At 40.9% G+C, this 27,569-nt stretch overlaps 2 protein-coding genes across 7 annotated transcripts in view; one reads left to right on the top strand and one right to left on the bottom strand.

Moving 5' to 3' along the window:
- The window catches only part of MARF1 (meiosis regulator and mRNA stability factor 1), a 30,672-nt gene extending 15,942 nt beyond the window's left edge, over nucleotides 1-14,730 (top strand). For 4 of the 6 annotated variants that reach the window (XM_041401415.1, XM_041401410.1, XM_041401411.1 and 1 more), the window contains 10 exons: nucleotides 399-541; nucleotides 1,784-1,917; nucleotides 2,430-2,632; nucleotides 3,109-3,336; nucleotides 4,153-4,383; nucleotides 4,488-4,700; nucleotides 5,421-5,481; nucleotides 5,578-5,718; nucleotides 6,260-6,430; nucleotides 6,562-9,002. In XM_041401415.1, the coding sequence (XP_041257349.1) occupies nucleotides 399-541; nucleotides 1,784-1,917; nucleotides 2,430-2,632; nucleotides 3,109-3,336; nucleotides 4,153-4,383; nucleotides 4,488-4,700; nucleotides 5,421-5,481; nucleotides 5,578-5,718; nucleotides 6,260-6,430; nucleotides 6,562-6,794 (1,758 nt within the window). In that variant the 3' untranslated portion in view covers nucleotides 6,795-9,002. Of the gene's footprint in view, nucleotides 1-398; nucleotides 542-1,783; nucleotides 1,918-2,429; nucleotides 2,633-3,108; nucleotides 3,337-4,152; nucleotides 4,384-4,487; nucleotides 4,701-5,420; nucleotides 5,482-5,577; nucleotides 5,719-6,259; nucleotides 6,431-6,561; nucleotides 9,003-14,579 lie in introns of those variants that run through there. The other 2 variants (XM_041401414.1, XM_041401412.1) reach the window with 2 other exon arrangements.
- Nucleotides 14,731-14,734: 4 nt separating this feature from the next.
- Nucleotides 14,735-27,569, bottom strand: part of BMERB1 (bMERB domain containing 1) — a 43,113-nt gene continuing 30,278 nt past the window's right edge. Inside the window, exons 3-6 of the mRNA XM_041401416.1 lie at nucleotides 20,392-20,465; nucleotides 17,423-17,537; nucleotides 16,277-16,359; nucleotides 14,735-14,871 (exon numbers count right to left, since the gene is read on the bottom strand). Of these exons, the coding sequence (XP_041257350.1) occupies nucleotides 14,759-14,871; nucleotides 16,277-16,359; nucleotides 17,423-17,537; nucleotides 20,392-20,465 (385 nt within the window). The 3' untranslated portion in view covers nucleotides 14,735-14,758. The remainder of the gene's footprint in view (nucleotides 14,872-16,276; nucleotides 16,360-17,422; nucleotides 17,538-20,391; nucleotides 20,466-27,569) is intronic.

Below are 27,569 nucleotides of genomic sequence, written 5' to 3'. Positions count from 1 at the left end.
AGTTTTTAATTATGCTGTGCACAGCATAAGAACACTGCAAATTCTGAGTGCTCGTGAGTTGGGCTGAGATGAGTTGGCTGTGGCTTGAGGGGATTTCTGTGAGAATTAAGTCATGTAGCCTTATTACAAAACCCCTCTGGTCACTTTCACTTACAGCGTTGAACAGCAGTTGGTTTTAGGATTTTTAAATAACCAATACAAGTGCAGAAGTTGCAGTAGGACTTATGGATGAGGTAGTGAATTTCTCAAGGGCATATCTCTTAGCACAGAAAGTGGGTGGCCTCATAAGGCTGCCATTCCAGATGCTATCTCTACTGTATTCTTTTTCTAGCCTACCTATACTAGTACTGGCTTTCAAATACCTTTTACTGAGAGTGCTGAGTGTGATTTTCTTTCAGATTCTTGGCATGGGTTCCAAGCGCTTGTTGACACTAACGCACAGAGCTCAGGTGAAGCGCTTCACTCAAGATTTACTGAAGCTGCTCAAGTCCCAGGCCAGCAAGCAAGTTATTGTGAGGGAATTCTTGCAGGCTTATCACTGGTAAGTTACCCTAATGAAACTGTGCAGGCCCTGTCTGTTAATGGTGATTTTAATACCCAGTGCAATAGGAGTCAGCATGTAAAATATCAAAACTGTGATGACTACATTGCCTTTTCATTGCAATATGGAAGTTCACACTTCCAATGAAAACAAAAATTAAAAGTGGTCTGCCATATTTTATTCCTTCCTTTATTACTTTAGGTTCATTTAACTTCATTGGGGTGGGAAATGGGTTATTTTATTTCATTAGCTCTCTCTGAAGCCATGACTGCAGCATTGGATTTAAGCAAGTAGGTCATGGCACATTAGCGTGAACAGTAAAGAGAAAACTGAGCTTAGGTTTTCTTCAGAAGGAAATACAAAATGAACAGACTAACTGCCAGGAGTACTTTTACTGCTCTAATTGATTCTAGCAGTGGCAAAAATTAGGAGTCATACCTGTCTGGAACCTTCTGTGCTAGCATCCTAAAAAGTAGGATTTTATTTGGGCTTTTTTAAGAAGCAAGATTGATGCTTTCTTTAATAGGAAGGTAGAAAGTAATAGTTATGTGCTTTAAACAAACCATGGCATCTTAGGGTGAACCTGTGAATCTACCTTTACATGTGTGCTGTTGTAAATCATGTGCCAATAGTTCCTTCTTGGGAGTGTGCTTTCTTATTTCCATTCTTAGCAAAAATACATTATTGGCTGTTTGTAAATCTACTTAATGTAGAGTCAACACTGGCCACGTTGAATAAGAATGTTCAAAGTGTTCTTGCTTCTGAGAGGTTTTGGTTGGAGAAGTGGGAAGAGTAAAATACATTTTAATGTATTGCACAGCATTGGGAAGCTTTAATACGATGTTTTCCAGGAGATTAATCTCTGCCTTCTCTTGAGACCTGTTTTAGTTTAAAAGAGTGTATGGCTGGAACTATTAAGCCAGTAGGGTCTGGTAGAAGTGTAGCCAGCTGGAGCTGTATGCACAGCACAATCACATGTTTCCTAAAGCACTTCAAGCCACTGGTTGATATGTACAGCTTTTTTTTACATTGATTGTTCACATTACAGTAAATCTTACTTCTCTGGTTAGAATGGATTTCTGGTTTCCCTTTGTTTCCCAGGATGGTATTGCCAGTGTGGAAATCATCCTTATGTTTTTTTAGGATTTGAGGCTTACTTTCTCAGCTCGCCAAAAAATGTGGGGTTTGCCTCCACAGCATGCATTAATACTTGTATTACACACAATTTTTTGCAACTTTCAGGTGTTTCTCTAAGGATTGGGATGTTACTGAGTATGGAGTGTGTGAACTGGCTGATATTATATCAGAAATTCCAGATACAACCATCTGTTTGTCACAGCAAGACAACGAAATGGTGATTTGTATTCCTAAAAGAGGTATGTCCATGGAAGTTTCTTGTGCTGTTTCTAAATAGATTGTTCTTTGACTGTTCTAAAGCTTTAGTAACTCAAATGTGTAGGAGTGACTTGGATTTTTTTATATTTGTGTTTCTACCTTTATAACTAGGTTGCTAAGTTATAGCAAACCAAGAATATCATTCTCTAAACACTTAAAGTAGAGCAGGAAAACAGGTGGCAGAAAGCATAAAATAATGTTACTACTTCTGCATGTAGTTGTGCTTCCTGTGGAATGATTAGACAGTGGATTGTTTCCGTACAGGAAAAAGCACCAACATATTTGGCCATTTAAAAACCTTCTAAAGGCCTGATAACCTGACTATTTTGACTTTTAAACATGTAAGTCTAGTAAAGGTCTCGGTGATAGAAGAAAAGAGTGACTTGGCATAACACATGATCATGCTGAAAGCCAGCCACTGTTTGCTTACTGTATTCTGTTGCATTTCATAAGTGTGGTGGGATGTAACTCCTGCTTTGTTTTTTAATTTTAGAGCGTACCCAGGAGGAAATTGAAAGAACCAAGCAGTTTTCCAAGGAGGTGGTGGATCTGCTGCGGCACCAGCCCCATTTTCGAATGCCCTTCAATAAATTTATTCCTTGTTACCACCACCACTTTGGGCGCCAGTGCAAACTCGCTTACTATGGGTTTACCAAACTACTTGAACTCTTTGAAGCCATACCAGATGTCTTACTTGTAAGTTCAAAATCATAAGCTGGACTAAAGCATTTTTCTGGAATGTATACAACTGTTTCAGCAGGGGTTTTATTTCTCATAAACTTTATGTGAGTTATAAACTCTGCACCTGTACTGTTTAGACAGCTGTATTTAAGAAAATGTTAATGCTATTTTGGTTAAATGGTCCGTGGTTTTGAGCACATTCAGGAGGCTGTTTATTAACAAATTCAAACAAAATTTGCTGTCTTAAAATTGGAGCTAAGTTCTATTATAATTGTGTTGAATTTGCTTAAAAAAAGTTAACAGTTTTACTGCTTGTTTTGTTATATTTCAGACATTACACGTTTTTGCTTGCTGTACAAACAGCTTTTGAGGTGGCTGAGTCCTGGTGCACAGCAAATCCCTGCCTGCAGGCCTGAGTTTGAGCTGCAGCTTACACTTTGTTCATCAGACTGCATCAATCACCTCAGCAAAGTGTCACTTGTGTTCTGTAGGTGCTGGAGTGCGGGGAGGAGAAGATTCTGACGCTGACAGAGGTGGAGCAGGTGAAGGCAGTGGCTGCCCAGTTTGTGAAGCTGCTGAGGGCGCAGAAGGACAACTCCCTGCTGCTGGCTGACCTGCTGCCCGAGTACAGCCGCACCTTCGGCTACGCCCTGCGCCTGCACGACTTCGACGTCAGCTCCCTGCCAGCCCTCATGCAGAAGCTCTGCCACGTCGTGAAGGTAACCCTTTGGCCCTGGACTTGCCCCTCTGGAACCTCTGGGGAGTTGTGTTAGAGTTTTCCACCTCACAGGACGTGGCTCAGTGCCTGTAATGAAATGTTGTTTCTGGAGTATAGGCTTAAGTCAGGAAGGGGAAATTCCAAAAGGGTTTTAAATGTAGTTTCTATATTCTTACTCTATAAGAAATTCTAATTCTATAGTCTTATGATGTTCTCTTTGCACCTTTTGTAACCTTGCAGCATTCTCTGGGAATACTCATGTTTATTTAACAAATGATTAGTGAGATTCTATTCTAGTACTTATTTTAACATTACAAATTGGTTTTTCTTCCCACCTGACTTCAACCTGTGAAAAAGTTTTCTGCCAGCTGTAGTAGTTTTCAGTCTTCTAATGCTTTCAGTTCCTTTTTTCTTTTTTAGCTGTGGTTTGAGACTTTGACTCTGAATGTAAATACATAGGTGGTCTTCTGTGCCAGTGGAAAAGAGAGGTTGCAGTTACATGGATGTGGGTACATTGGTTTAGTTTCTTCAGTTTCACTGACTTAGCAGCTGCTGTTAGGCTGGAGCTCATTCAGGACCACCTGGCTTGTAACAAAGAGTAAAATAATACCTACCAGTGGACAGAAACTGCTGCACAGCTGTACAGGTTTTGTATATTTGAAGTAAATATTTACATGTAATAGGGTGCTGGATTTTGTGTGTGTTTTTCTAAGGGAATATCAGATACAGCTATGCTCAAATAAACCCCAGCTATACATCTTACTTTTAATTCAGTCTCTTCTGTGCCCCTAACTTCTTTCCCAATTAATTTTTCCAGGTGGTTGACACAGAATCTGGCAAGCAAATTCAGCTGATAAATAGAAAATCTCTGCGGACTCTGACTGCTCAGTTGCTGGTCTTGCTGATGTCCTGGGATGGAACATCCTTGCTCTCAGTTGAGCAGCTTAAACAACATTATGAAACAGTCCACAGTACTTCACTTAATCCATGTGAATATGGATTTATGACCTTAACTGAGCTCCTGAAGAGTCTGCCTTACTTGGTTGAGGTGTGTAAGCTCTTGCATTTCTGATATGTTTGAAAAGCCATTGTGCCTAGAGGCTATGGAAGTGTGTGCTCTAATTCCTTCTCCTTTTTTTTTTTTCTCGCTAGGTTTTTACCAATGGTGCAGCAGAAGAATATGTCAAGCTTACAAATCTGTATGTTTTTGCAAAGAATGTGAGGTCCTTACTTCACACCTATCATTATCAGCAAATTTTTCTTCATGAGTTCCCGGTAGCATACAGCAAATACACAGGAGAAGTGCTGCAGCCTAAAGCATATGGATGCAATAATTTAGAAGAGCTCTTGGGAGCAATTCCACAGGTGTGAAGAACTCAGTTTTGCACAATTACACTGAGATTTCTGTATGGATTAAAAGTAGCTACACAACCACAGTTTCAGTTAGTTGGGGTGACTTACTGGAATACTTACCTTCTTCAGAGAAGCTTATTCCACTTGTATTTTTAATACACTTCTCAGAAATCAGGAAAAGAAAATGAAGAAGCACACATGTCTTGGTGAAATTTTGCTTAAGAACTGTTCCTAGTAATGCTGTAAACATCCCTGGCATCTCTGAGTGAGAGAATTGATTTTCTGTCTGTGTGAATGGATGGTTGTACAGCACTGAACCTTCATTTTGATCAGAGTGCATTATTGGGTTTGGGAGTGAATTCTGGGACCTTGTCAGAAGTGCCATGTTCTTGTCATACACATATTCTAAGTGCTCTGGGATAGTTCTGTGACATAGTCTGTGGTTATAGTATTTCCTTTAAGTAAGCCAGTCTTTGTGAAGAATGACAAAAAGGAATTTTTCAGTTCCATGTTTAAATATTTAGTTTCATTCACGTTTATTTAGCATACTTTCTGGCACTATAGTTTGCCTTTGGTATCAATTACTTTGAGCCTTGAGTAGTGTAGTACAAATTAGCAATGTGCTTTAGTTTGCTGTTGGAATCATGTCAGTGCAAAGCTGGAAGAAAGGCAGTGAGCAAATGCTTTGAGCTTTGCATGTGCTGATGTTCAATTCTTTTTCCTTCTTAATAGGTGGTCTGGATTAAAGGACATGGCCATAAGAGAATTGTAGTCCTGAAGAATGATATGAAAAGTAAGCCATTTAAATTTTAGCAGTATCTTAGTTTTCTTTTCTATTTTTTAAGAGGCAGCTTGAGTTAACTAACCAAATGAATTTGCCTTTTTGTAGCTCGTTTTAGCTCACCTAGTTTTCCCCCTGCTGATCATGTAGATGATCATGGAAATCAACTTGCTGACAATAATGGACATATTATGGAGACCCAAGGATCCACTTCCTCAATGGAACTAAATCTAGGAGGGCCTAGCAATGGTAATGCAAAGTTGGTTTATATAAGGAATTTATTTTCTTAGGGGAAATAAGCAGAATATTTGAAGCAGCATGGGGAAAGATGAGTTAGTAAATCTGAACTTGTGTAAATATGCATTTTGGCTTGAAAGCTTGTTGAACTTCTCTGAGTTTGTTGTTAGGCTTGTGTTCTGAGCTGCTGATCTATAAATGTGTGTATATATAGGGAGAGAACTTCTGGGTACTGCTTCCCAGGAAGGCAGTATTGGTGAATTTGGTGGAAATTTAAGTATGGACATGAAGCTAATGAGAGAGGGGGATCAGCAGCAGCTTCTGCTAGCAGTGTTTCCTGTATTCTGATGAGAATTTTCTTAGATGCTCTTGATGCAGCAAATGAATCTGAGATTGATTAGCATTAATTAAATTAGGTTGGTGTTAGTATTTCAAATAGAGCATAGTTCTGAAATCCTCAGATTTGCATCTGGAGACTTTACATTTACCTGTGACAGTAGTGACACCTTCACAGCTTACAGGTGCTCTGAAAGATATTCCCTTATTTTTGTAGTCTCTAATCAAACAGAGCAAGAACTTCTTTGCCTCACAAACACATCTCCTGTTGATCTCCTGTGTGAGCCAGTCCCTTCCTGCCTGCCATCCCCCCAGCTGAGACCTGATCCCGTGGTTCTTGAGTCTGCAGACCTCATTCAGTTTGAGGAACGCCCTGCACCCCTCCCAGGTAAGAGTTTACCTCCCTTTGTTGCTTCAAACTGATTCATTCTCTTTGAGTATTTTCTTGCCTAACAGAGAAATAATCTTCTTTTTTAAAATATAGAACATCACTAAATAGAGTTGCCTTATTTATTTTAGAGATAATGATTTTAACAGAAGAAGAAAAACAGACAATTGTTACCACAGCTCAAGAAAAGCTGATCTCTGGTTCTGTGGTGTCTGACACCACAGAGAATGCTTCAGTGCCTCCCTGTCAGTCCTCTGAAACCCAAGTAAACAAAGAAGCAACGGACAGCCCAGCCAAAAAGCAACACAAAAACAAGGTCAAATTGGCAGCAAACTTCTCACTTGCACCTGTAACCAAGCTTTAACTCTTTCTTTTTAGTGTGAAAGACAAATACCTATGGACTGTGCACAAAGTAAAGCTGTTTGCTAGCCCATGTGTATTTTAATGGAAAACCTAGAGGAATTAATTTGTATTTAATGTATTCTGTGAAAATTTTGTTCCTTTTACACTGAACACAGCTGTTAGCAGAGCAGATTTTTTTCTATTATTTTGAAAAAAAATCTGTCATTTGTTAAATTATTCTTAAATTTTACAGTTTTTCATAAGTGTGTTCAGTAAAAGCAAAATATTAATTCAACAAACACGGAACAGATTTTATTTTCTTTAAGCCTTGTTGGTGATGTAATCATACATGTAGCATATTGTATTCTATAGGCTGTTGCTTACTGGTATTGTTTCAGACAGTATTAATGAAATGCATGATTTGTCTTTCAAAAGCCTGTTGCGAAATTTTAGCTCGCTGACCTGGGATGACAAGAGTGAGGGGAGCTGATTGTCCTCCAGAGGGGAAACTGTTCTCTGACCTTTCAGATGACTTGTAACTGCATTGGAAAAGTTTGTTTAAAGATGTCTGTAGGAGACTGTGGGTCTTGTGCAAAACTTGTTTTAAATGTGTTTTTGCTGTAGCTTTCAGTTTCATTTAGGAGCTTTCTAGGACACTGGTGCTTTACTCTTCCCTCATATTTAGTTTGTCTGGCGTGGGTTTGGTTAAGGGAAAGACTGTCTTGATGTCATGAGTGTAAGATACAGACACACACATTTTCATTGTGTCTAGAAGTGAAGTTAGGAAGATTCTGAAATATGCATCTAATGCATAAATTACAGATAATGGAGCAGGTCTTATTAAAATGGATGGTGATGGAAGGCATTGATGCTATTTCCACCTGTAAGGAAAGTTCTAGCTACATGTGGAAATGCTAAGGTTGTTCTGCTTAACCTTGTTTTCTATTTTTAAGCATGTTCAGTAAATGGGAAGCTCCTTTGATGTGCTGTCTTTTAGCTGTGTCTGTTTTTATTCTAAGACTTACTCCTAGTGTTGGCAGCTTTTTGAATTCGTGGTATCTTGTGTTGGCTTTTGCAAGGGCCAGCTTTGGGAGAGAGGCTGAGTCAGTGGATGACCTTAACTCTAGTTAGCAGAACTGTCCAGTGTGTGAGACTTTCTACCCATTCTGGGTAACCATGGCATTTACAATGGGTTGTATTTGCCAGGCAACAAATAAATGCTTGTAGTATTGAAAGAACCTATACTAGAAGTTTTCCACTGGCCAACTGAGTATTTTTTAGATGGATTCTATTGTAATATGCAAGAGATGGAACACAGGCTCTAATTTTTCAGCCAGCAGCAGGAAATGCCACTGAACAATGGCTATGGACAGAATTTTACTAGTCAGATTTTGTTATAAAATCTTTTATATTTAGGCAAGTATTACCAATAGTGAGTTTATAGTCATTGTAAGTGCAAATAAACACTGGGAGGTTTTTCTGAGCATTATGGCACAGTATTTTGAGTCCACAGTAAACCTTTACAGACACTGCTATGGAAAAAGAAATTTAGAAGTAAGTTTTCTTGGAATGTTTTTAGTGAGTTAAATGCAAGAAAATCTGCTTTCACCTTAACTTTGGTAAGGTTGACAGTGATCAGTCCAGATCTTTGTTTCAGGAGAGCATGCATTGCAGAAGAGACCAGCCTGAAATAGCATGTTCATGAGATGCAGCTACAAGTCATTTGGAGTACTAAAGAAAACCAGGTTTTTGCTTCAGAGGAAAATATGGTGTTTATCCAAGTGATGTGGTGGTTACACCACATATGGAGGTCAGCATATCTTATCTGGATTCATGTGTGATTCTGCTGAAATTGCTGTTTGAAAGTAATAGAATAATACTTTTGAGAAGTTGTGTTCATAGTGTAACAAAATAGCTAATTGAATTGCAATATATTTTTTTATCCAAAGGGTTAAATGAATGATGTGACTTACAGATTTAAAAGCATTGCAACCATGAAATTCTTTAATTTAGCAAATAAATGTACTACTTCAGATTCATGTTTGTTTAAAAGAAAAAATGTCACTGAAGCCCTCAATTTATGCACTATTTTTTTCCTTGGAATGGGAGAGAGAAGAAAGACTTCTTTTCTTAGCTGTCTACTTTGTTTGGACACTTTCTTTTGTGGCTCAAGTGCTGTTTTGTGTGTTGGGACCAAACAGTTGTCAATAAAATTTTCAAGCAAGCATAACTGTTGTCCTTGTCTCAAGACCTGGGGTGGGGGGGTGGGGAAAGAAACTACCAAAAAACAAACCAACCTGCCCTAGAATACTTAACTTGCTGTGCCATGTTAAATTTGATTATTGAGACAGAACAGAGAGCTGGGGTTTAGTGAAGACTAAAGAAACACCATAAATTATGGAGATTGAGGCTTTTCTCAGTTTTTGCAACTGAGCTGTTTGCAGATGCAGTCAGTGTCTCTTACTGCTCTCCATGCAGGGTCATGTGTAGGGTTTATTTGGAAAAAAAGCTGGGCTGTTTGTCATTCTAAAGAGAAAAAATGGAGGCAGGGGTGTAAATCCAGCAGGTGGGTGTCAGGTGTTCCTCCTCAGTGTGTGTCCCTTTGAGATGTTAAAATTGTTGCAAATAAGGTCATGTGAACATTAATAAATTAATGAGTCACTTTTGAGTTATAATGGGTGTTTCCAGCCTGAAGATGGTAATTATTCAGGAACTACAAATATGGCAAATTTCTTTCACTGGAGTGTTTTGAAATTCAGAATCTTAGCAAAACAGAAAAATGCAGCTAAACTGAACTGGTTTGTCATCTCACAGCTTCATGGACAAAAGCAAAGACCTGGATGAGCTGTTCCTGACTTTTTTGGGGGGTTTTTTGGTTTGTTTTGTGACATATTCTCACTCAACAGAACTGTTAAGTGGAGCCTGCTGGAATAAGGCCTGTTGCAGATAAGCAATCACTTGACTTTACAGAGTACTTGTTCACTAAACAATTTTAAAGTAACTACCTAAAAAACTTAGTGGGAAATTCTTAATAAACAATGTAATATCCCTCTTGGAAGTAATGGAATATTCCTCTTTGAAAGGAGTAACAGGTGGTTTATAAAACTTCCTAGAGCAGCACCACAAACCGTGTAATCACCACTCTGTAATTTCATTTTTCAGTAGTTGTGAATGTTTTTAAGTAAATGAATGAGTAAAATCCCTCATAGCACCTGGTATGTAATTACCTTCAAAAGAGGAGTTTGATTTTAAATGCTGCTTTGGTTTTGTGCTGCAAACATTCTTACTTTTATTCTCATTTTATGTTAAGCCATCTGTTTGAAGTTAGTAAAAAAGTGGTGATGGAAATAGCTTTCATTTTTTTTCTAAAATTAATATGGCTTATTTTGCTTGCCATAAAGTAACAGGACAGACTAGTTGCATGGTGAGCTATGGTTTAACTCCTGTTAATAGCATTTTCCTAGTAAGCATCACTTTAAATGCTGTATTCCTTCCTGTATGACTGTTTTTGTTTAGTATTACTTAGGTGGATAAAGACAGAAAACAAATCCTAATTCATGTGATTATTAAAATGGATTGTGGTGGTATATGTATGCTACAGAAAGCAGATTGATCTAAAGAGAGAATGCCATTTCACTAGAAATTCCTGAAATGCCACTTCAGGGTGTTACTTGAGCACGTTTTGACATGGCTGTCAAAGCACTATTTATGTCATGCCATGGCTCAAGTTTCACATCAGTTATTGATTCAAAAGTGAAGGATTGCATCCTGCCTGTGTCATGAAGGAGAAAAACAAACTCTTCTCTTGGTGTAGCTGGGATGAGGTAATTGGCTGCAAGAAACTTGATAGTAGCTGCAGTCATCTCCTCTGGTTTTGTGGTCAAGCCTGTTAAAATCCACTGACCTCTGTAACTGATGAGATTCACTGTTCAGGTATCAGCTCAAACACCTCTTGGTGTCTTACGGAATTCTTTCAGTCTCCCATGAAGTGTTGTTGCACAAAACTGCCTCTCATTAAGAAACAAGAAAGCAGAATTGGATGTGAGGGGAGATCTCCTGTGAGACACCTCCTCACTCCTCTCTGAGACAGCGTTGCTGCTGGGGCTGTGAGGATCCAGGCTCAGCTGCTCTCAGGATTCCAGTGAAGTGTTGTGTGAACAAGGGACAGGAAGTTTTGGCCTTTGGGTGAAATTTTTGGTATGATCCTGTTTGAAAGCAGCCTGCTTGCCTGGCTGTTTATAGGATGGATGGGATCATGTGAAACAAGATGCACTTTGGTAACAATGGTAGCATTTGTGCTGGGGTGAAGGAAGACTTTTTGTTCAATTCAGTAACACCAGGGCCCTCTTGGCATGGCAGTTCTGATACTCAGATGAGTTGGGACCCTTACATTCTCAGTGTAGGGCTGGGAACTGTCTCTAATCTGTGCAGGCTCTGGGCTGTAGTGAGGTTTCAAAGTCATCTTAGAGCATAATGAAATTGGCTTTTTTGGTGGGTTTTCTTTATCAGTGAGAAAATCTTTTATTTCAGTAGCATCTCAAACTTACCCCTCAGCATTACTCCTTTTGTGCAGAACAGTAACCTTATTCTTTTTGAGAAGTGTAGCAGCACAAGAACTGCATCCCATTCCACTCCACAGCCAACTCTTCCCTCAGTAACAGGAAGAAACAAAGGCTTAGTATAACACAGCAGCTTAGTTTATTTGGAAACATGTTTAACTTGGAAGAGATTCAGTAGGTCTAGGGGAAGGTGCAAGAGAACCATTTGCTGGTGGAATTGGTGATTTGTACAAATAGCACTTCAGCACTTTTGTTTTTCTCAGTAGACCAAGATCCTTTCCTGAACACAGTCATGTTTACCAGAGTGTGTCAAATCCACCTTACACATTCTTGCACACACTATTCCTTTTCCAATGCCTTGCCTTCTTTCTGAAGTGATAAATAGCCAGGATTTCCAGAAGAGATACCGGGTGCTTCCATCAATGTCCCTCTCTGCTGACAATGACTGATAGCTGAAAATCAACTCTGAAATGATGCCAGTTACTCCATATAGTCACCTAAAGATACTTGTCTGATACTCTGCTGATTTTATATATGGGGATTGTATCATGTGTTGTGCTCACAGGATCACTGCAGTTAAAAAGCCCCTATTTGTTCCTGGGATATTCAGTGATTTTGTCTGGCTTTTAAAAATAAGGGTCAAGATTTTTACACTTAATTCCTTCCTAAGTTTAGTTTGTTTAATTGCAGCCATTAACTTTGACATCAGCCATAAGGGCTCTGCTGTGTTCTAGGCAGGCAACACTAAACCAGTGTTGAACACAGTTGAGAATCTGACCTTACAGTCTAAATTAAACTCCAGGACTTTATTGCTAAGCAGCATCACTGACCCACTTCAGAAGGAACCAATTGTGCACTGCAGGCAAGCTCTTCAAACCCACCCAAATAAACACAGAAATTTGCTAATTAAAAACAAAAACTGGCATACAGAAAACCTTCCAGCTGAGGCAAGCTAGAACTTCTGAAAACGAAGTTCACTCTCATTAACACTGCTGGAGTTCAGGTCCCTTTGGGGCACTGGCTGCCAGTGCTTAACTGCAAGAATATTGCACATTCCGACTTGCTGTTTTTCTTCCTGGTTTTAATTAAAGGAGATTGCTCTGTAGCCTGGTCATGAATGTTGCTTCCCAGGATTGTTTAACTGTTTCTTGCTAATGAAATTTGTTCATGGAAACCTACACTGCACTCACTTCACTTTATTGCCAGGTGGATTTTGTGCAGCCTGTAGGGATCACCCCTCTCATCAGCACAGCCTGGGTTAAACACTCGTGTGCAGAAGTCACCTCAGGAATTAAACATGCAAAGTCCTTCTGGAACCTTTATTAGTGGCATTCACAGCTGGTGCTCCTAAGGTTTAAAGTTTGGTGCTTCTCTACAGCTTCTTCCCTGACTCCCATTTGCCTTCATTAATGACACTGAATATTTGCCTCTTGCCTTAGATTCTGGCAATTCCTGATGTCTTAACTGGGTACCAGCAAGAGCCTGTGGAATTTTACAGGAGCCAATGGGTGTTTCTTTCCCTCCAGTGTGTATTTTCTCCCCTAAAAGCAGTTTTCCCCATAACTGTAAATGTACACAGGTGCCCTGCAGAGTGACCCACACCAGGTACAGATTGTGACAGCTACAGAGCTCAGTGTGGTGTTTGTTGTGTGTCTCAACAAGGATACAATAATCATACATGAGAGTCAGCCTTTGTTCTCTTTCCTGCATCTTTGGTCAAAGTGATTAAAGTGCTTCATGTCTCAGTGGAAACCTTTTGTGTTTTTTCCTCTTTGATCCGTAAAACTTAAGGTACTTAGTGACGTCAGTTCTTTTTCTCAAGTGAGTCTGCAATACTGAAATTATTCTGGAAATGAAAGTGTTTTTCATCAAATCAGTCAGTGCTAGGGATTAGGTTTTATTTGTATGAGGATAGTCTGAGTTACTTTAGATGGTGTCTATTGCCTTCAACATTAATAAGATACTTTTTCTGTCTAAAAAAATAACTGTTTATCCTTTTGGGGTAACTGCTGTTAATTTTTTCTCCTTTCCTATACTGTTGTTCCTTGGTATATAAGCACACACTTCACTTAGCTGGCTTCACAAAATGGAAGTTCCTCTTGCAAAACGTTATTTTAGGAACTTTTTGCTATCTTTTGTTATTTCTAAGCCTGAGATTGTCACACTAGATCCATGTACGTTTATTTTACTATTTACACCTATCACAGTACATTTATATGGAATACCATCACACAGACAAACCAGCTACTGACAGCTAATATAAAGATATTAGATTCCACAAGCTTAATCTGCATAGAGACCAGAAACACACTTAATGGTGAAAAACAGACAAGTATTTCTGCATTTCCCTTAATTTTAAACCCATTTTATACAGAATGTGATTTTCCTGCCACAAATACCTACTTCTGTATTTGTATATTTGTCTCGTGGCCAATTTGTCTTGGGTGCCTTGTGTCTTCCTATGCTTTTTTATGGATAGTTTATATTTCTTGTGGTCACAAAATATACAATTAATACTTGTTTTAAGCATGGTTTCAATATCAGTTAAATTTTGCCTTGTGTTCTTCTCCCAGCAACCTCTCAGTGATGTGTAATCTCCTGCTGCATGTAGCTTGTAAAAATGGACAAAACCCTGGGTGAATATTTCTCTTACTTCACGGGAGCTGGAGATCTAAAACAGAAGTGACACAACCTTGGACTGCATCATCAACTTGCAGATTACTGTAGCTGTGCTTTGCTAAAGCTTTGCCAGGGATTTATTTCCCCTGGTGCAAGCAATATTAATTTGACTTGAGTAACTCGGATATCATGTGGGATATAAAAATCTGTAGCTACTTGCAGCATCCTTGTCACTGTTCTCATTCTTTAGGAAGAATTTGAAATGAAACTCCACAGCAAAGTAGTTGAACATCACACAAGTTTGGTATTTTGTATGCAACATCAGTTACCCTACAGTTGCTTCCTCTGTCAGTTGTGCTATATATAGCATTGCTACTTGTGGCTTTTGTTCTGAAAAGTAGCCAAAATTGGAGAATTTGGCGATGTTTGAGTGCAGTTTGTCACGGGGGGGAAAGTGTACAACACATTCTTCTGAAGTTATAACCTATTAAAATTGCTGGTTTACACCATACTGGATTAAATATAGCCCCTTTTCATTCACCTGTATCACGGGGGTGCTTTTTGTTGACTCTACTGCTGATCTCCTCTGGTCCCTGGACAGCCACTAAATAGATTTCTTTTGTTTTTAGGCATGCGTGTAGAGTGATCCATGCAACAGTGAAGAACCTGCCATTGTCCAGTCCATAGATTACACTTGTGCAGCTGCTCTTGCCTCCCTCAGCAGGATGCTGCTGGTTCCCCTCACCATCCAGTTCCACTCAATGGAAACACTGAAAAGACAAGCAGGGTGGGAAGCCCAGGGCTCTCTCTACATGATGTTGCACTGTGTGGCCCCACAACAATCTTTAATAATTGCCAATCCTGCCTTGGCAATGGTGGGCTTGCTTGGAGGAGGTTCTGCCTTCTTTTCTGCTGGGCTGCCTGCAATGTTCAAAACAGGACACCATTAGAACCAAGAGCTGCTCAAACTCTTCCTTCCTACTTCTGCCTTAAAGGGTGCAAACCTTTCCTGCCCTCTCTCCACCCACCCTGAATTTTTTAGCTCCTGTTTGAACAATACATTTTGGTGGTGACAGAGCTGATACCTGGTTTGAACTCAGAAAGTCTTATCTCTTCAGGGAAGGGTGTTAAGAGGAGCTAAAGAATCCATACATCTCAAAGGGAGGGGAAACTTGCATCTGGTTCAAGGCAGGTGTCCCTTTTCACAGCCATGGGTCCTTTCACAAAGTAATTTCACTGTTTAGCTCCCAACAAGGAAAGGAGCTGAAGAACAAAAGTATTGCTAGAATTTATTCTCTCATTGGCTTGGATGTTGTAATTAAGGGAACAAGATAAAGGTAGGTTTTCATTTTTCAGGGTGAAAAGAATATTTTTATCTTTAAAACTGCATTTAAAAGCAATGAGAAAGTAAACAAACAAGAAAGATGAGTCATGCTCCCTGTGACTAAGGGGGTATAAATAATTAGTGATGCATCTTAAAATGTCTCTTCTCAACCTTGAACTTCAAGGTCATTCCAGTCCCTCTGGGAACTCTTGAGCAAGATCTTGATCTGTGCCAAAGGGCAGAATGTTTGGTACAAACCTCTTCAGCTGGTGGACCTCTCTAAGAAGGGCACTGCTCTCACTTGGCTCTGCCTGAGAGCTCATTCTGAGACAGGGCAAAATCAATCTGTGAACTTCTAGAGCTCCTGCTGTGGCTGTGACTGTTCTGTTTGAAAGTTGCAGCTAAAAGCTTCTGAGGCATCATGGAATCCAATTTGTCTCTCAGAAACCAGTGTGGTTCCATTCTGCCTACAAATGATTTGGGTTGGGGTGGTTCAAAAGCCTATTTCTGATGGTAATATGTAAGAAATGTGGGTCAGCTGTGGAAGTTTGCAGTTTTTTCCTCTAGTTTCCATCTTGACTGCAGTAAAACAGGTGAACTTTGTTTCAGGTATTCCAGCATGGACCTGAAGAGGTTTTTCTCCATTATTTTTGTAGAAACAGATAGGAAAATTATTAATAGAAATCTAACGGCTTAGAAATGCAGCTTGTGGCACTGTGTATACAAATATACTTTGCATATTTAAAACATACAGAGCAGTTCTGAAGTGACCATAGGTGACAGAAATTCAGTTTTATGACAGAAATTCTGTTTTTAGGGGTAATTTGGTATCTGAAGTCCAAGTGGCCAGCAGTTGCTGACACCCTGAGTTGTTTCTAGGTGATCTAGTTGTTTCTTGCTAGCTTCACCTAGCTTTTGCCAGAGGCTGCCCTGTGAAATGCTCTTATAATCAGTTGTCTTTGGAGTTTTTCCTTGTTTTTTTCTTAATGATTAGGAACTCACTGGTAGGAGACTGTGTTGCTTTGTCGATGGGTTTTAACTTGGTGCGAAGGAACTCAGCCATCTCTCTGTCTTCTTCTTTTTCCCTGGTGGAAGGAAGGAAAATAGATGTTAGAGGAATGACAGTTTTCTCTGTAAATGGGACAGCAAAAGTGGTGTAGCTAGGATCAAGTCACTAGTAAACAATTAATTTCTTTGCTATTTTCAGAAACATTTAATTTTGCCACTTATTAAAAAGCAAAATATTTGCCTAAATGAAAGCTGCTGCTGAGGCTTTTGTGATTTGCTCAGGGGGCTCAGTGAGAGCTCTGGGTTCAGTTCTAGCTCAGGCTCCTTGTCAGATGCTGCCTCTGCCCAGCTCTCTTTGATCAGCTGCAGGACTGGCAAAAGCTTTGCCAAATCCTCTCCCTGCTTGCCCAGAATTTCAATGTGTTGGAGGAGATATTGTCATTTTGGATAAATGGATTGGGTCTTTACTACTGAAAGAGGGGGAAGTAAGAGCAAAACTGACTCTGTAGAGTGTTGGTCTCAAACAGAAGATTGGAGTTGCGTGCTGGAAGTGAACTCTGGAGGAAGCCTACAACTTTCTTGGCAACTTTGGGCTAAGCCATGGAGATGAAACCCTTCAGAACCTGCCCATGGCTCAGGGTCAGGTCACCAGCTAAAAGCTGACTGCTTTTTAGCTGGTTTGGGGTTTTTTGTTGTTGTTTGGGTTGTTTTGCTGTGACAAGATGGGAATCAACCTGACAACATGAATAATTTCAAAAGGAAGATTTTAGATGTCTACAAATATGCCCCTTGTAGAATTCCATTTCATGTCTACTTTTTATCCCAAGAGAATTCCCTGGTAGCAGCATAAATCCTTTTATTTTAAATGGTAAATGCCCAGACTGTTTCTGGTAGGAAGACCAAAGCTCACTGATATTCATGAGACGACTGAATCATTAATGGGATAAAGAGCCACAGAATTAGAGCAATCTAATTTTAATGGTTTTCCTATAGAAAGGAGAGGAGGCTTTTAACTTAGTAAGTTGTTTTGAAGGACCAATTCTCTCCCATTAATGTTGATTTAAATTTTGTCACTTAATCTATTGTATTATTAGGCTTGTGGAATGCCACTAAATAAGTTCAGTTGCTCTTGGCTCTCACCGTAATCTCTCCACCTCTGCATCATCTACAAGAAAATCTCTTTTTTGTACCAGTCGATGAATCTTCTGAATCAGTTCATCTTCTCTTTGCTTCTCCATCTTTGTTTTTTCTTTTTCTGGTCAAAAAGAGAGAAAAGACTGTGTTACTTTGGGCTCTGGGGAGGTGAGGGGGTGGTGTAGGACGTTGCAGCTGTCTGAGAATCAGCTGCTGATTGAAGTCAATGGTTTTCCAGGCTGAGTCACCAAAACCCCAGCAAGCTGGGTCACTGCCTCTTTGCTCTCCTCACTTGCTGCTGTTGACTCTGATCAGCTTTTAATGGTCTGAAGGCTCTGTGGGCTTTGCTAAGCTTGCTTTCAATACTCTATGACTCTGCAAGACATTGCTTGGAATTTTTTTTTCAGAGCTTTGGCAAGAAAATAGTTCCAGATGCTTTGTTAAAATCCAATGTACAAACTCCATTTGACCTCAGGGGAAAGGAGATCACACCAAAAGGAACTATTTCTGTGTGTTTCAAGACAGCTTTGGCTGTTGAAAACAGCACTGTTTTTTCTGCTCTGACAAGGCAGGTGAGCTGCAAATCCCCACCATAGCAGCAATTGTAAAACATGGAAAAATAAATGCAAGTTTATTTTCCTTTTTTTCTGCTCTGACAAGGCAGGTGAGCTGCAAATCCCCACCAACAGCAGCAATTGTAAAACACGGAAAAATAAATGCAAGTTTATTTTCCCCGTACTTCAAAAATCTGAGTAATTCATATATGTCCTTGTTAATTGGCCAGTCTGGAATGGCTAGGTTGTCTGTAAACAACAATTTTTGTGGCATGAAAGATGTGTCTGTCACAAACTAAAAGTCATAAATGTTAGAGATTACAGAACTGTCCTTTCAGGCTATAAAGCAAATGTATTTAAGAAAGAACTCTTCAAATCTTGCAAGTGCAGCAGAGACGAGAAAGCCAGAGGCAAATCCAAGCTCATGTATTTCTCTGAGAAGCTGAAAATTTTGAGCAGCTCTGAAGATACTTTGTATTAAATCAAGATTTTGTGCTTTGGGCAGCAGGACCTGCACAACTCAGAACAGTGAGAGATGGGGGAGGGAGAGTGAGCTGCAGTCTGGTGCATCTGAGCTGTGTTATGTCTGCTGATTTAAGTTATAAGACACTTTAAATAGCTAAATTAATCAGACACTTGAAAACAATTGGTTTTAGTACAGATTTTAAAAAGAGAACACTTAGAGGTGACTGCTTTTTCCTGCTTTGTCTATTGTGGCTAAAGAGCAGGGACTCTCCTCACTTCTGAAGATAGAAGCTACTTTCTACTTCCTTTCATTCTATCCTTTTCCTAAATTGAGATGTGCTCCCCCATTATATCCTTCAGGAAACTGTCAACTAAAAATATATGTGGCAAACTACTACATATTCTGTGTACTAAAAGACTGATTCCACATCTACTGAAATTGGCTAAACTGTGTCTACTGAAACCAAAGAGCAGCTCTCTATACAAATCTGTGTTCTTACAGGAAAATGGTGGTGGAGATCCATGAATGAATCCATTTCTGGAAAGTGTTTCTCTAGGTCAGGCACATGCTGTGTCAGCACTTAGTGCCAGCTCTTGTGACCCTGCCTGGAGCTGCTGCTGCTGGAACTGCCCCTCTTGGATTCTGAAGTTGCTGAGATTTGTGAAGTTCCAAGGAGAAACTGCTGTCTGTGGGTCTCTGCTTGAGGCCTTGAGACTGGAAAATCACTTCTAAAAGATAAAAAAAAAACCCAAACAGCAGAAACACCAAAAGAATGAAAGCTGATTAACCCTATCTGTTAGTTCACAGGACAGGAAAGCTTGCAGATCAGAAAAGTGAGGCAAGGGGCATCAATCACAGATACTTTCAGGGATCTGTAATCCTTTCCATTTGAACGAATAATGAACCAAGAGTGTTATTATTAAAAATACAAAATGTGACCTCTATAAGAAGCATAAGGAAAGAAAAAGTAAGAAATATTATTAATCTCTTTCTGTTAGGTGCAAAATGTGGCAAAGTTCTTCGACAGCTAAAAGTGGGTGGTTTCAGGGTAGATCTCTTTCCTATGTCACAAATGCCCTTCTCTCTCCTTTCTGAGGACAAAGTTGTCCTTCAAAGTTGCACAATAAAATGTGAGGAGGAAAAATGATGATAACCAAAGGATAGTCAAAACTTGGACTTAATAGTAAAGCAGGAGCAGTTAAGCAAATTATTTCTGCAGGGTGCTGGAGGCTGTGCAGGAATGTGTGGTGTGAATGGCCTGCTGCAGCTGCTGTTTTGCAGGATCTGTATCTTTTTTCCTTGAACAGAGTAGGGCTGTTGTGGATCATCTAAAATGGCAAGGCTGTAGGAAAGTGGAATTCCTCACTGATGGCAGCTGGAATTCTGAGCCAAGGACTGCAGAGCTGCCCACAGCTCTGTCCCTCCTTCAAACACTGAATTTGCTGAGATTTATGGCAAAACATAAAACAGAGTTTTGGGCCTTGCTTTTTGTAGAAATCTGTTCTTCTTGATCCTAGAAGGTAGATTTAACTACAGGTGTGATAATGGATTGGTGTAGCAAGGAAAAAATCAATCACATTCACAGTGATGGTTATAAATCCTCTCCCTCTTTTATCTCTGGTATCTCAGCACTTGTCTTTTCTACTGACAATCTCTGTGCCACTTGGTTCCCTTGAGATTGCCAAGGGAGTGCAAGAAATAAGGAATGTGCTCCTTGTTTGAGTGATATTTGCAGGGTTGCTGCCATGGGAGCAGTGAAATACAGCATGAAAAGAAATTTTGAGACGGAGATCAGAGATGGGCAGGAAAATGGGAATTAAAAATGAGGAGCAGAGGAAAGAGATATGAAACTCCACCTTGGGGGGAGGAGATTCTGATTGTTGGGTGGGTGATGCATGGGTGGGGATGGTGTCAGCACAGGTGTTATCCTAATACTGGGTGGAGACAGCCATTACCTGGGATTGCTACCAAACTCTGCAGCTCCTGCTTAAGGTTCATAATGTCTTTGCACAGCTGGATGTCATCCATCCTGCAGAAACAGAAAAAGCACGGTCAGACATGCAAACCCCACTCGGTTGATGGATTGGCCAGGTCTCAGCTGAGTGCATGGCCCTGGCCTTGCCTGGGACCTGTCAGCCTGAAAGGGGATCCTGACACTCTTAGCTCAGCAAGTTTAACAGAAGGCAAAGAGTATTTAATCCTAAATGCCCATTGAGCCCTTGGTTACTTGTCTTACTGGCTCTAATTTGTGTGTAGGTTCATACCTGTCACTGTGGATAATTTCAGATTTTACTTTCTTGAACATCAGAGGACTTTCTGGAGTGGACACCTGTCTCCATAATGGTCCTGGGAAAAGACAGGTGAGCCACACTGCACTTAGTGCAGCCAGAGTTTTCACCAGGGAGAGAGCAAGAGCAGCAGAGAGCCTGGCAAGGGGCGGCAGAGGGTGACAGATTATTTGGCACAGCCAGGGCAAGGTTTATATTCTGCCACCAGCTTTCTTTGTGACCCTACTCATAATTCACCTCTAACACCAGAGATCTGGAAACTGACATAATTTGGTATTTATCTGTTTCTGATGTTTTTTGTCTTGGGTGAATATCCTCCATGATTGATGTTAAATGCTTCAAATCCTTGATATGTGCAGAAAGTCCATTAATGGTAAGACACAGAAGACAGTTTAAATAAAGAAAACTAACTTTAGCAGAAACTGCACCTTCAGTTCTCCTTGAAACTGCTGCTTCTCCTGAGAGCTGCCACTGAATCACTCCCCGGGAAGGCAGCAGCCTCCAGCATTACCTTCCTGGCACAGTTTCCTCCAGTGCCTCGGCCACAGCGGCAGCCAAGGCTCGGCTGCTGGCTCCAAGGGCAGCATCTGGGGCTTTCATTTTGAGATCACCCCCTGAAGAGCACAAAACCCAGCCTGTGTGATTAATTGTACATTCTCAGCTTGGATCTCACCAATGCTCTCCCTGCATGTCGGAGCTCTGTTTTTCACCGTCCTGGGCCTGAGGGGGGGACTGGCTGCTGCCGGAGCACCCGGAGCAGCTCAAGTGCGGCCGGAGCAGGGGCTGTCACCGCGCCATTTCAGCACAGCAAGGCTGAGGGATTGAGTGTGTGAGAGGGAGCCCCCAAAGGACAACGCAGCCAAATTATTGCATTAAGTGAGGAGTGGAAAAAGTAGGTGTTTCTGGCACAAATAATACTTTAATCACAACCCAAGAGCTTTTATTCTCCCCTCCGCCTCTGCCAGCATGCAGGTCTCTGCAGGGGGCTGTCCCTCAGCTGCTTTGCTCTTGTCAGTAAAACATGGTGATCCTTCTGTGGTTTGCTGCTTGGCTTAACTCCGTCTTGCCTGTTCTGCCACTTTCACCGTGCTATGACAGCTATTCCTGCTGCCTTTTTACCCCTCTCCTCCCAAAATACAACCATGAAATACCTCTCCTAATAATCTTTATTGCTGACCTCTTTTCCTTCTTTGTGTACCGCTGTCACTTCCACTGGGATCTGCTCTTTCACTGCCCATCTGCCTTGTAAGCCCTGGTTTTATTGGGAAGATCAGCATGTTTGCCTCAGGACTAGAGCATGGCCCTTTGCTCTGTGTGTTTAGCACACTTGGAGGCAGAGATGTTTTTTCCTGATGAATATTCTGACTTAGGCTCTCCATATTATTCACTCTCCTCACAAGCAAAGCCTGCTTTACTCTTGAGATCCATCACACTAAGTGGCACTGGAATTACTTTTATCAATTAACCTTAAATGCTGTCCTCCCAGGAGAGTATTCAAAACGTGCTGGGATGTGAGCAAGGCTCACAGCTCCTTATCCATTCCGTGTTCATGCACTTTGGGTGTCATGTTGGTACATTTGACTGAGATGACCATGCCTGACAAAGATGACAGTTTCTTGGCAAGAACTGTTCAATATTGAACTGCTGTATTCAAGTGATATCAGGCCACGCTCTCAACTGGTAAAGAGAACAGTGAGTTTCTACAAAAGAGATATCTGTGATAGACAGAGAGGATTTTTTTTTCTGATTCAGAAGATTTGGCTTCATTCTGAGAAGCTCTGAAATACACTAATTAAAATACTTCACTATATCAGTTTGGCTCCCTGCCCTCACTGAGGAACTCCAAGAAGCTAATGGCACTGCTCTTCTCTGAGGATTTTCAGGAATTTAAAATACCATCAGCAGTATATTCCAAGTGAGCAAGATCATTCCTGTTCAGTAGTCCCTACAGTCCTTGTGCCTAACTTGTGGCAAAGGTACTGACCACATGGTGCAACTTCAGTTGCACTTTCTCCCCATTATCTTGGCTGGTTTTCAGTCTGACTACAGAGCATGTAGCTGGTATTCCATGTATATTTTTAGCATCTCTTTTTCCTGAGAACTAAACTTTGTTCCTGCCTTGTAAAACACAGCAGAGAAGTAAATCCGTGGCCAAAGCGCTTTAGGTCTGTAACAGCTCTGTGACCACATGAATTCCAAAAATCATAAGTCAGATGACCTCTCCAGAGTCCCAGTTCTGCAGGTTGGTGCATTGTGCTGATGGACAAAAACTGAACCTACCATCTGCACCAATCCCCTTAAGCACATGGAACATCTTTCCTCCCATCTGTGCCAAACAGCCTTTGTGTTTCATCCACTCCACAGTGCTGATTAGGAAAAAAGTAATAAAAAAAGAGGTTAAATGATGAAAGGGAGGGCTGAAGGACATATGGGACCATGCCAAAGCTTCATCTATCTGACTTAGTGAAAGCAGGATCTATGGTTCCTGGTAACTATAAAGCACATCCCACATCTGCTGGCAAATAATACTGAATGCAGGGCAACAGGAGCTGCCCTGGGCAAGAGTTGCCTTGCTGCCCTTGAAGGAAAGGGAAGAAGAGGAACTCCTGGAAAGGAAATCTCTTGGAAGGCCATTCAATCTGTACTGGCATTATGAATGTTCCCTTCTTTTCCCCCTTATGCTCTGGATGTTATATGTGAGTAGTTACAGGAGTCCTAGAAGAAGTTAATGCTGCTTCTGAAAAAAAAAAAAAATCCCAGTGTATTTCTCATTTGGAAGCTGGATGGTCAGCAGGGCTTGACTGAGAGCATCTTGGTATTACTGTCAGACCTCTTTAGGAAGTAAAAAGTGCTTCTGGAAATCTTAAGGAAAGCAGCAATCTGCAGAGTACAGGAAAAAAAATTCCTTTGGGTCCCCTAACATACACAGGTTCTTTCTCTTCTCTGGAAGAGTTGGTACATTCTTTCCAGTCCTGTGAAAACATTTTCCACATTGTAGAAAAAACACCAGTGAAGCAAACAGCAGTTACAACATGGCAGTTTTTCCTCCAGAGCTGAGCTTTAAATGTCTGCCCAGGTACCCTAAACACATGAGTTATGAGTATGACAAAACATTTCTCTGGTTAGGAGCCCAAATCCATTCCTGGAGTAATTGCAATAGGATTGAAGTGGGGATGGATCCTCAGTGTGCTTTTGTGCATTCCTGACACGCTGGCTGCACTTCTGCTTTTCTTTCTTGCTGGCTTATTGCAGAACCCCCTCTGCAAGCTTGGAGATATCACACAAGCACACATTAGTATTTTCTCTCATGGTATTTCAAGCTATATCATCACAACCTACAAGAAACAACAGAAAGAAACAACAAAAAACCAAACCTCATCATGACTAAACAGTGGGAGCAGAAGATTTTCTAAACATGGCACAAAATGACAGGAAAATAAGTGGGTCAGGGAGCCTGCAGTGCCCTGGCACAGTGACTCAGCCCCATTCTGTGTTCCTGTGGTCCAGCTACCAGGGGAGAGTGCCCTGAGCACTGTCATTGCCATGCCATGCTCCAGTGAGGTGACAGCATGAGTCACCTCTGCTGTCACCATCTGCACCGAGGGGAGCAGGGCAGGCAGAGCCCTCCCATTCAGAGGCTCTGCAAGAAAATGGGAGGCAGGGCTTTTAAACAAGAGACATTCTGTAGCAGACACAAAGGAATTGTTTTGTTTTGTTTCAGTAGAAATTATTCTTCAACAGCTGAATTTTTCTATCTTCTTCTCAGCCAAGGAAGAAATCTGAATTTCCCAGTGTAAGACCTAGGCCCATTCAGAGGCTCTGCAAGAAAATGGGAGGCAGGGCTTTTAAACAAGAGACATTCTGTAGCAGACACAAAAGAATTGTTTTGTTTTGTTTCAGTAGAAATTATTCTTCAACAGCTGAATTTTTCTATCTTCTTCTCAGCCAAGGAAGATTTGAATTTCTGAATTTCCCAGTGTAAGACCTAGATGCCATCTAGAGACATGCATAGGAAAAAAGGAAAAATTCCAGTGGAAGCTCACAGAAAAATCACTTAACACCCCCCTTAATGGTCAACCCAAAAAAAAAGAGATGGCCAACAAGACTGACAAATGCTTCATATTTGAGTGTAAGAACTATTAGTAATACCAACATAAGCATCAAATATAATTTTCATTGATTTCAGGATGAGCAGAGCAGTTCCGTGGGTCCAGAGAGCTTCTGCCTTTGCTGAATGATTTCAAAGCTAGAAATAGATCTGTGCTCCCTTTAGCACGTCTATAAGAGGAGGTCTGAGATTTCTTGTTTTCTGTTATTGGATTAAAGTGCTTGAAGTTAAAAAAGGAAAGTAGACCAGGTTTGCTGGTTTCCTCCCCTCTCTTCCAGGAGGGTTTGCAGGCACTTGGATTATTTTTAGTTCTATTTTAATACATTCCTGCCCCAGGAGTAAAATGCTTGTAATTGTTGGAGTTTCTGAAGGCTTTGGTAGTGCCAGTCTAGGAGCTGGCCTGAGAATCAGGTGTCATGCTAAGTCACAAGCTGACACCATTTGTAACTGAGGTCTCCATGTAAAGATGGAAAGATCACCTCCTTGGTGGTGTCTCCAGTGAGCAGCCTGAATCCAACCAGTAGTGGTGGAGAGATCTGGGGGATTGAAGGAAAGAGAGGTGTAGAAATAGAGAGAATTGCTACAGAGATGGGGATGATGTCAAGCTGCAGACTCGAGGGACTTCAGTGGAGGCTGCCTTTGGGTACTGCAGGTGTTCTCATGGCTTTGCCAAAGCTGTGGGGAATCTGCAATGGTGAAAGTGTTCTTGGGACTGCAAGAGCACTATAAATGTATAGAATCACTGAACTGTTAAGTTAATGTCTCTAAGATAAAGGAGTTCAACAGTTACCTCAGCACTGCACCACGTCCCCAGGTGCCACATGCACATGGCTTTTGAACACTTCCAGGATGGTGACCCCACCACTGCCCTGGGCAGCCTGTTCCAACTCCTCATCACCCTTTCAGTCAAAACGTTTTTCCTTATATCCAGTCTAGTCCTTCCCTGTGCAATTTGAGTCCATTTCCTCTTGCCTTGTTGCTTGCTATGTGGGAGAAGAGACCGACCTCCACCTGATGCTCCTCTTCTCCATTTGACTCCTTTTGGTGCCTGCCAGCTTGGCTTAGTTACTTAAATCTCCTAATTATAAATCTGTGAGATCACAGGCACCATTTAATGAATCCAGAACACGTTGTGAGTCATTGTGGTGTGTGCTCATCACAGTGTTATTTAGCTGAGCACCTGGTGCTGCTGGGGCTGCAGGACACAGAGCTGGCAAGTGAGGGAGCAGATTGCTGATCAGCCTGCTTGGCAGGGCAGCTCCCAAATCTCAGCTCCTGGGATTAACCTGCACTGCTTAAGAAGTGTGACTTTCCCTGTTGAAAGTGCTCTCTGCTGGAGGAACAGTGCACAGAGGCTGCTGAACCACAAGTTGCACAGTAATGTAATTCAGCTATTGTTTCAGAGAATTGAAGATGGCATTTGAAATTCTCAGTCCCAGAAGGGTAATATTAAAGGTATATTTCACATAAATTCAGAAGAGTGTCTGGAGAGTCTGGCTGGTTTTCATTTTCACTGACATTGCTCAATTTCTTGAGCTTGGCCATCTCCCCTGCAGTTACAAAATTCTGCTATGAATCAATAGTAACAAGAGGAGTTTTCCTGAAACTGCCCCACTGTGGAGGGGAATATTTCTCCATGTGGCTAAAATTGACTAAGTTAACTTGTCTAAAAACGTATAAACAGTAGAGAAGTCAGATTTCAATTCACAAGTATCAGCCCTTTGCATGCAGAAGATTCTCCACAAAAGCACAGAGCCTGGTTCATTCGAACTGCTCTGGTAGTTCTATTTTTGGATATTAGGCACAGGAAGGAGGAAACTCTAGGTCTGGCTGTGCATTGTCTCCAGCAGAATCAATGATACATTTCCTTCTTAATTTGCCTTCATGTTTGACCTTTTCTTATATTTAAAACCAGAAAAGCAACTATTTGTTATTGCAGCAGAAAAGAATATAAAGGTTTCTGGTATAAAATCAAACACTGACAGTCCCTTCCAGGGCTTTTCAATTCATTGGTTACTCTCCTATTTATAGCAGAAGTGAGGAGGACCAGTGAAATAGCACAGGGCAAGAGGGACACTTTACTGCAGAGCATCCTTGCCTGGAGGAAGCTCAGGTGTCCAAAAGGGGGGCCAGGATATGTGAGTGCCACGTGTGCCTGATGGGCTGGGGGGGTCTCAGGGGACAACCCCCTGTGCCTTCCACTCATGCAAACCAGAGCACAGGTAGCCAAGAGCTGGGAAGTGAAGAACAGTTTGGGATAAAAGGTTACATCTGGAAACACAGTGCTAAATTTCTGCATTAAAAATGACAAGGTCAAAGATCAAAGCTGATGCTTCTTCTAATAACAGCATTTTGTGACAAACACAACACATATTCCATGTAGAAAATGTTGTTTAAAGAAAATTCTCTATTAAAGAACTGTTTTTCTAGCTATCCAACAGACAATAATGAAAATTATTTCTAAGACAAAAACACCTCAACTATGAAGTTTACAATTAATTAAATATTTTCCAAATCCTAAGTTTATCATTATACACCACAAAAAAATTGCTTTTCCTTTCAGAGTATTTTAATGCACCATTTTTACAACCACACATTGAAAGTATAAGGTGTTTTCCTCTGGGGTTTGGTGTCCAACAGGGCAAAGGAGATGGGTCTGCAGAGAGACCAAACTGAACTAAGGCATTTTCCTTCCTCTGGGAGAGCTGATCTCTGCACTTTTAGCTTAAAGTGCACA

The sequence above is a fragment of the Onychostruthus taczanowskii genome, unplaced genomic scaffold, assembly GCF_017590055.1.
Source record: "Onychostruthus taczanowskii isolate IOZ18803 unplaced genomic scaffold, ASM1759005v1 scaffold19, whole genome shotgun sequence".
In the NCBI taxonomy this organism is placed as follows: domain Eukaryota; kingdom Metazoa; phylum Chordata; class Aves; order Passeriformes; family Passeridae; genus Onychostruthus; species Onychostruthus taczanowskii.
Note: the sequence above shows the minus strand (reverse complement) of the source record. Positions and strands in the feature narration are given on the sequence as shown.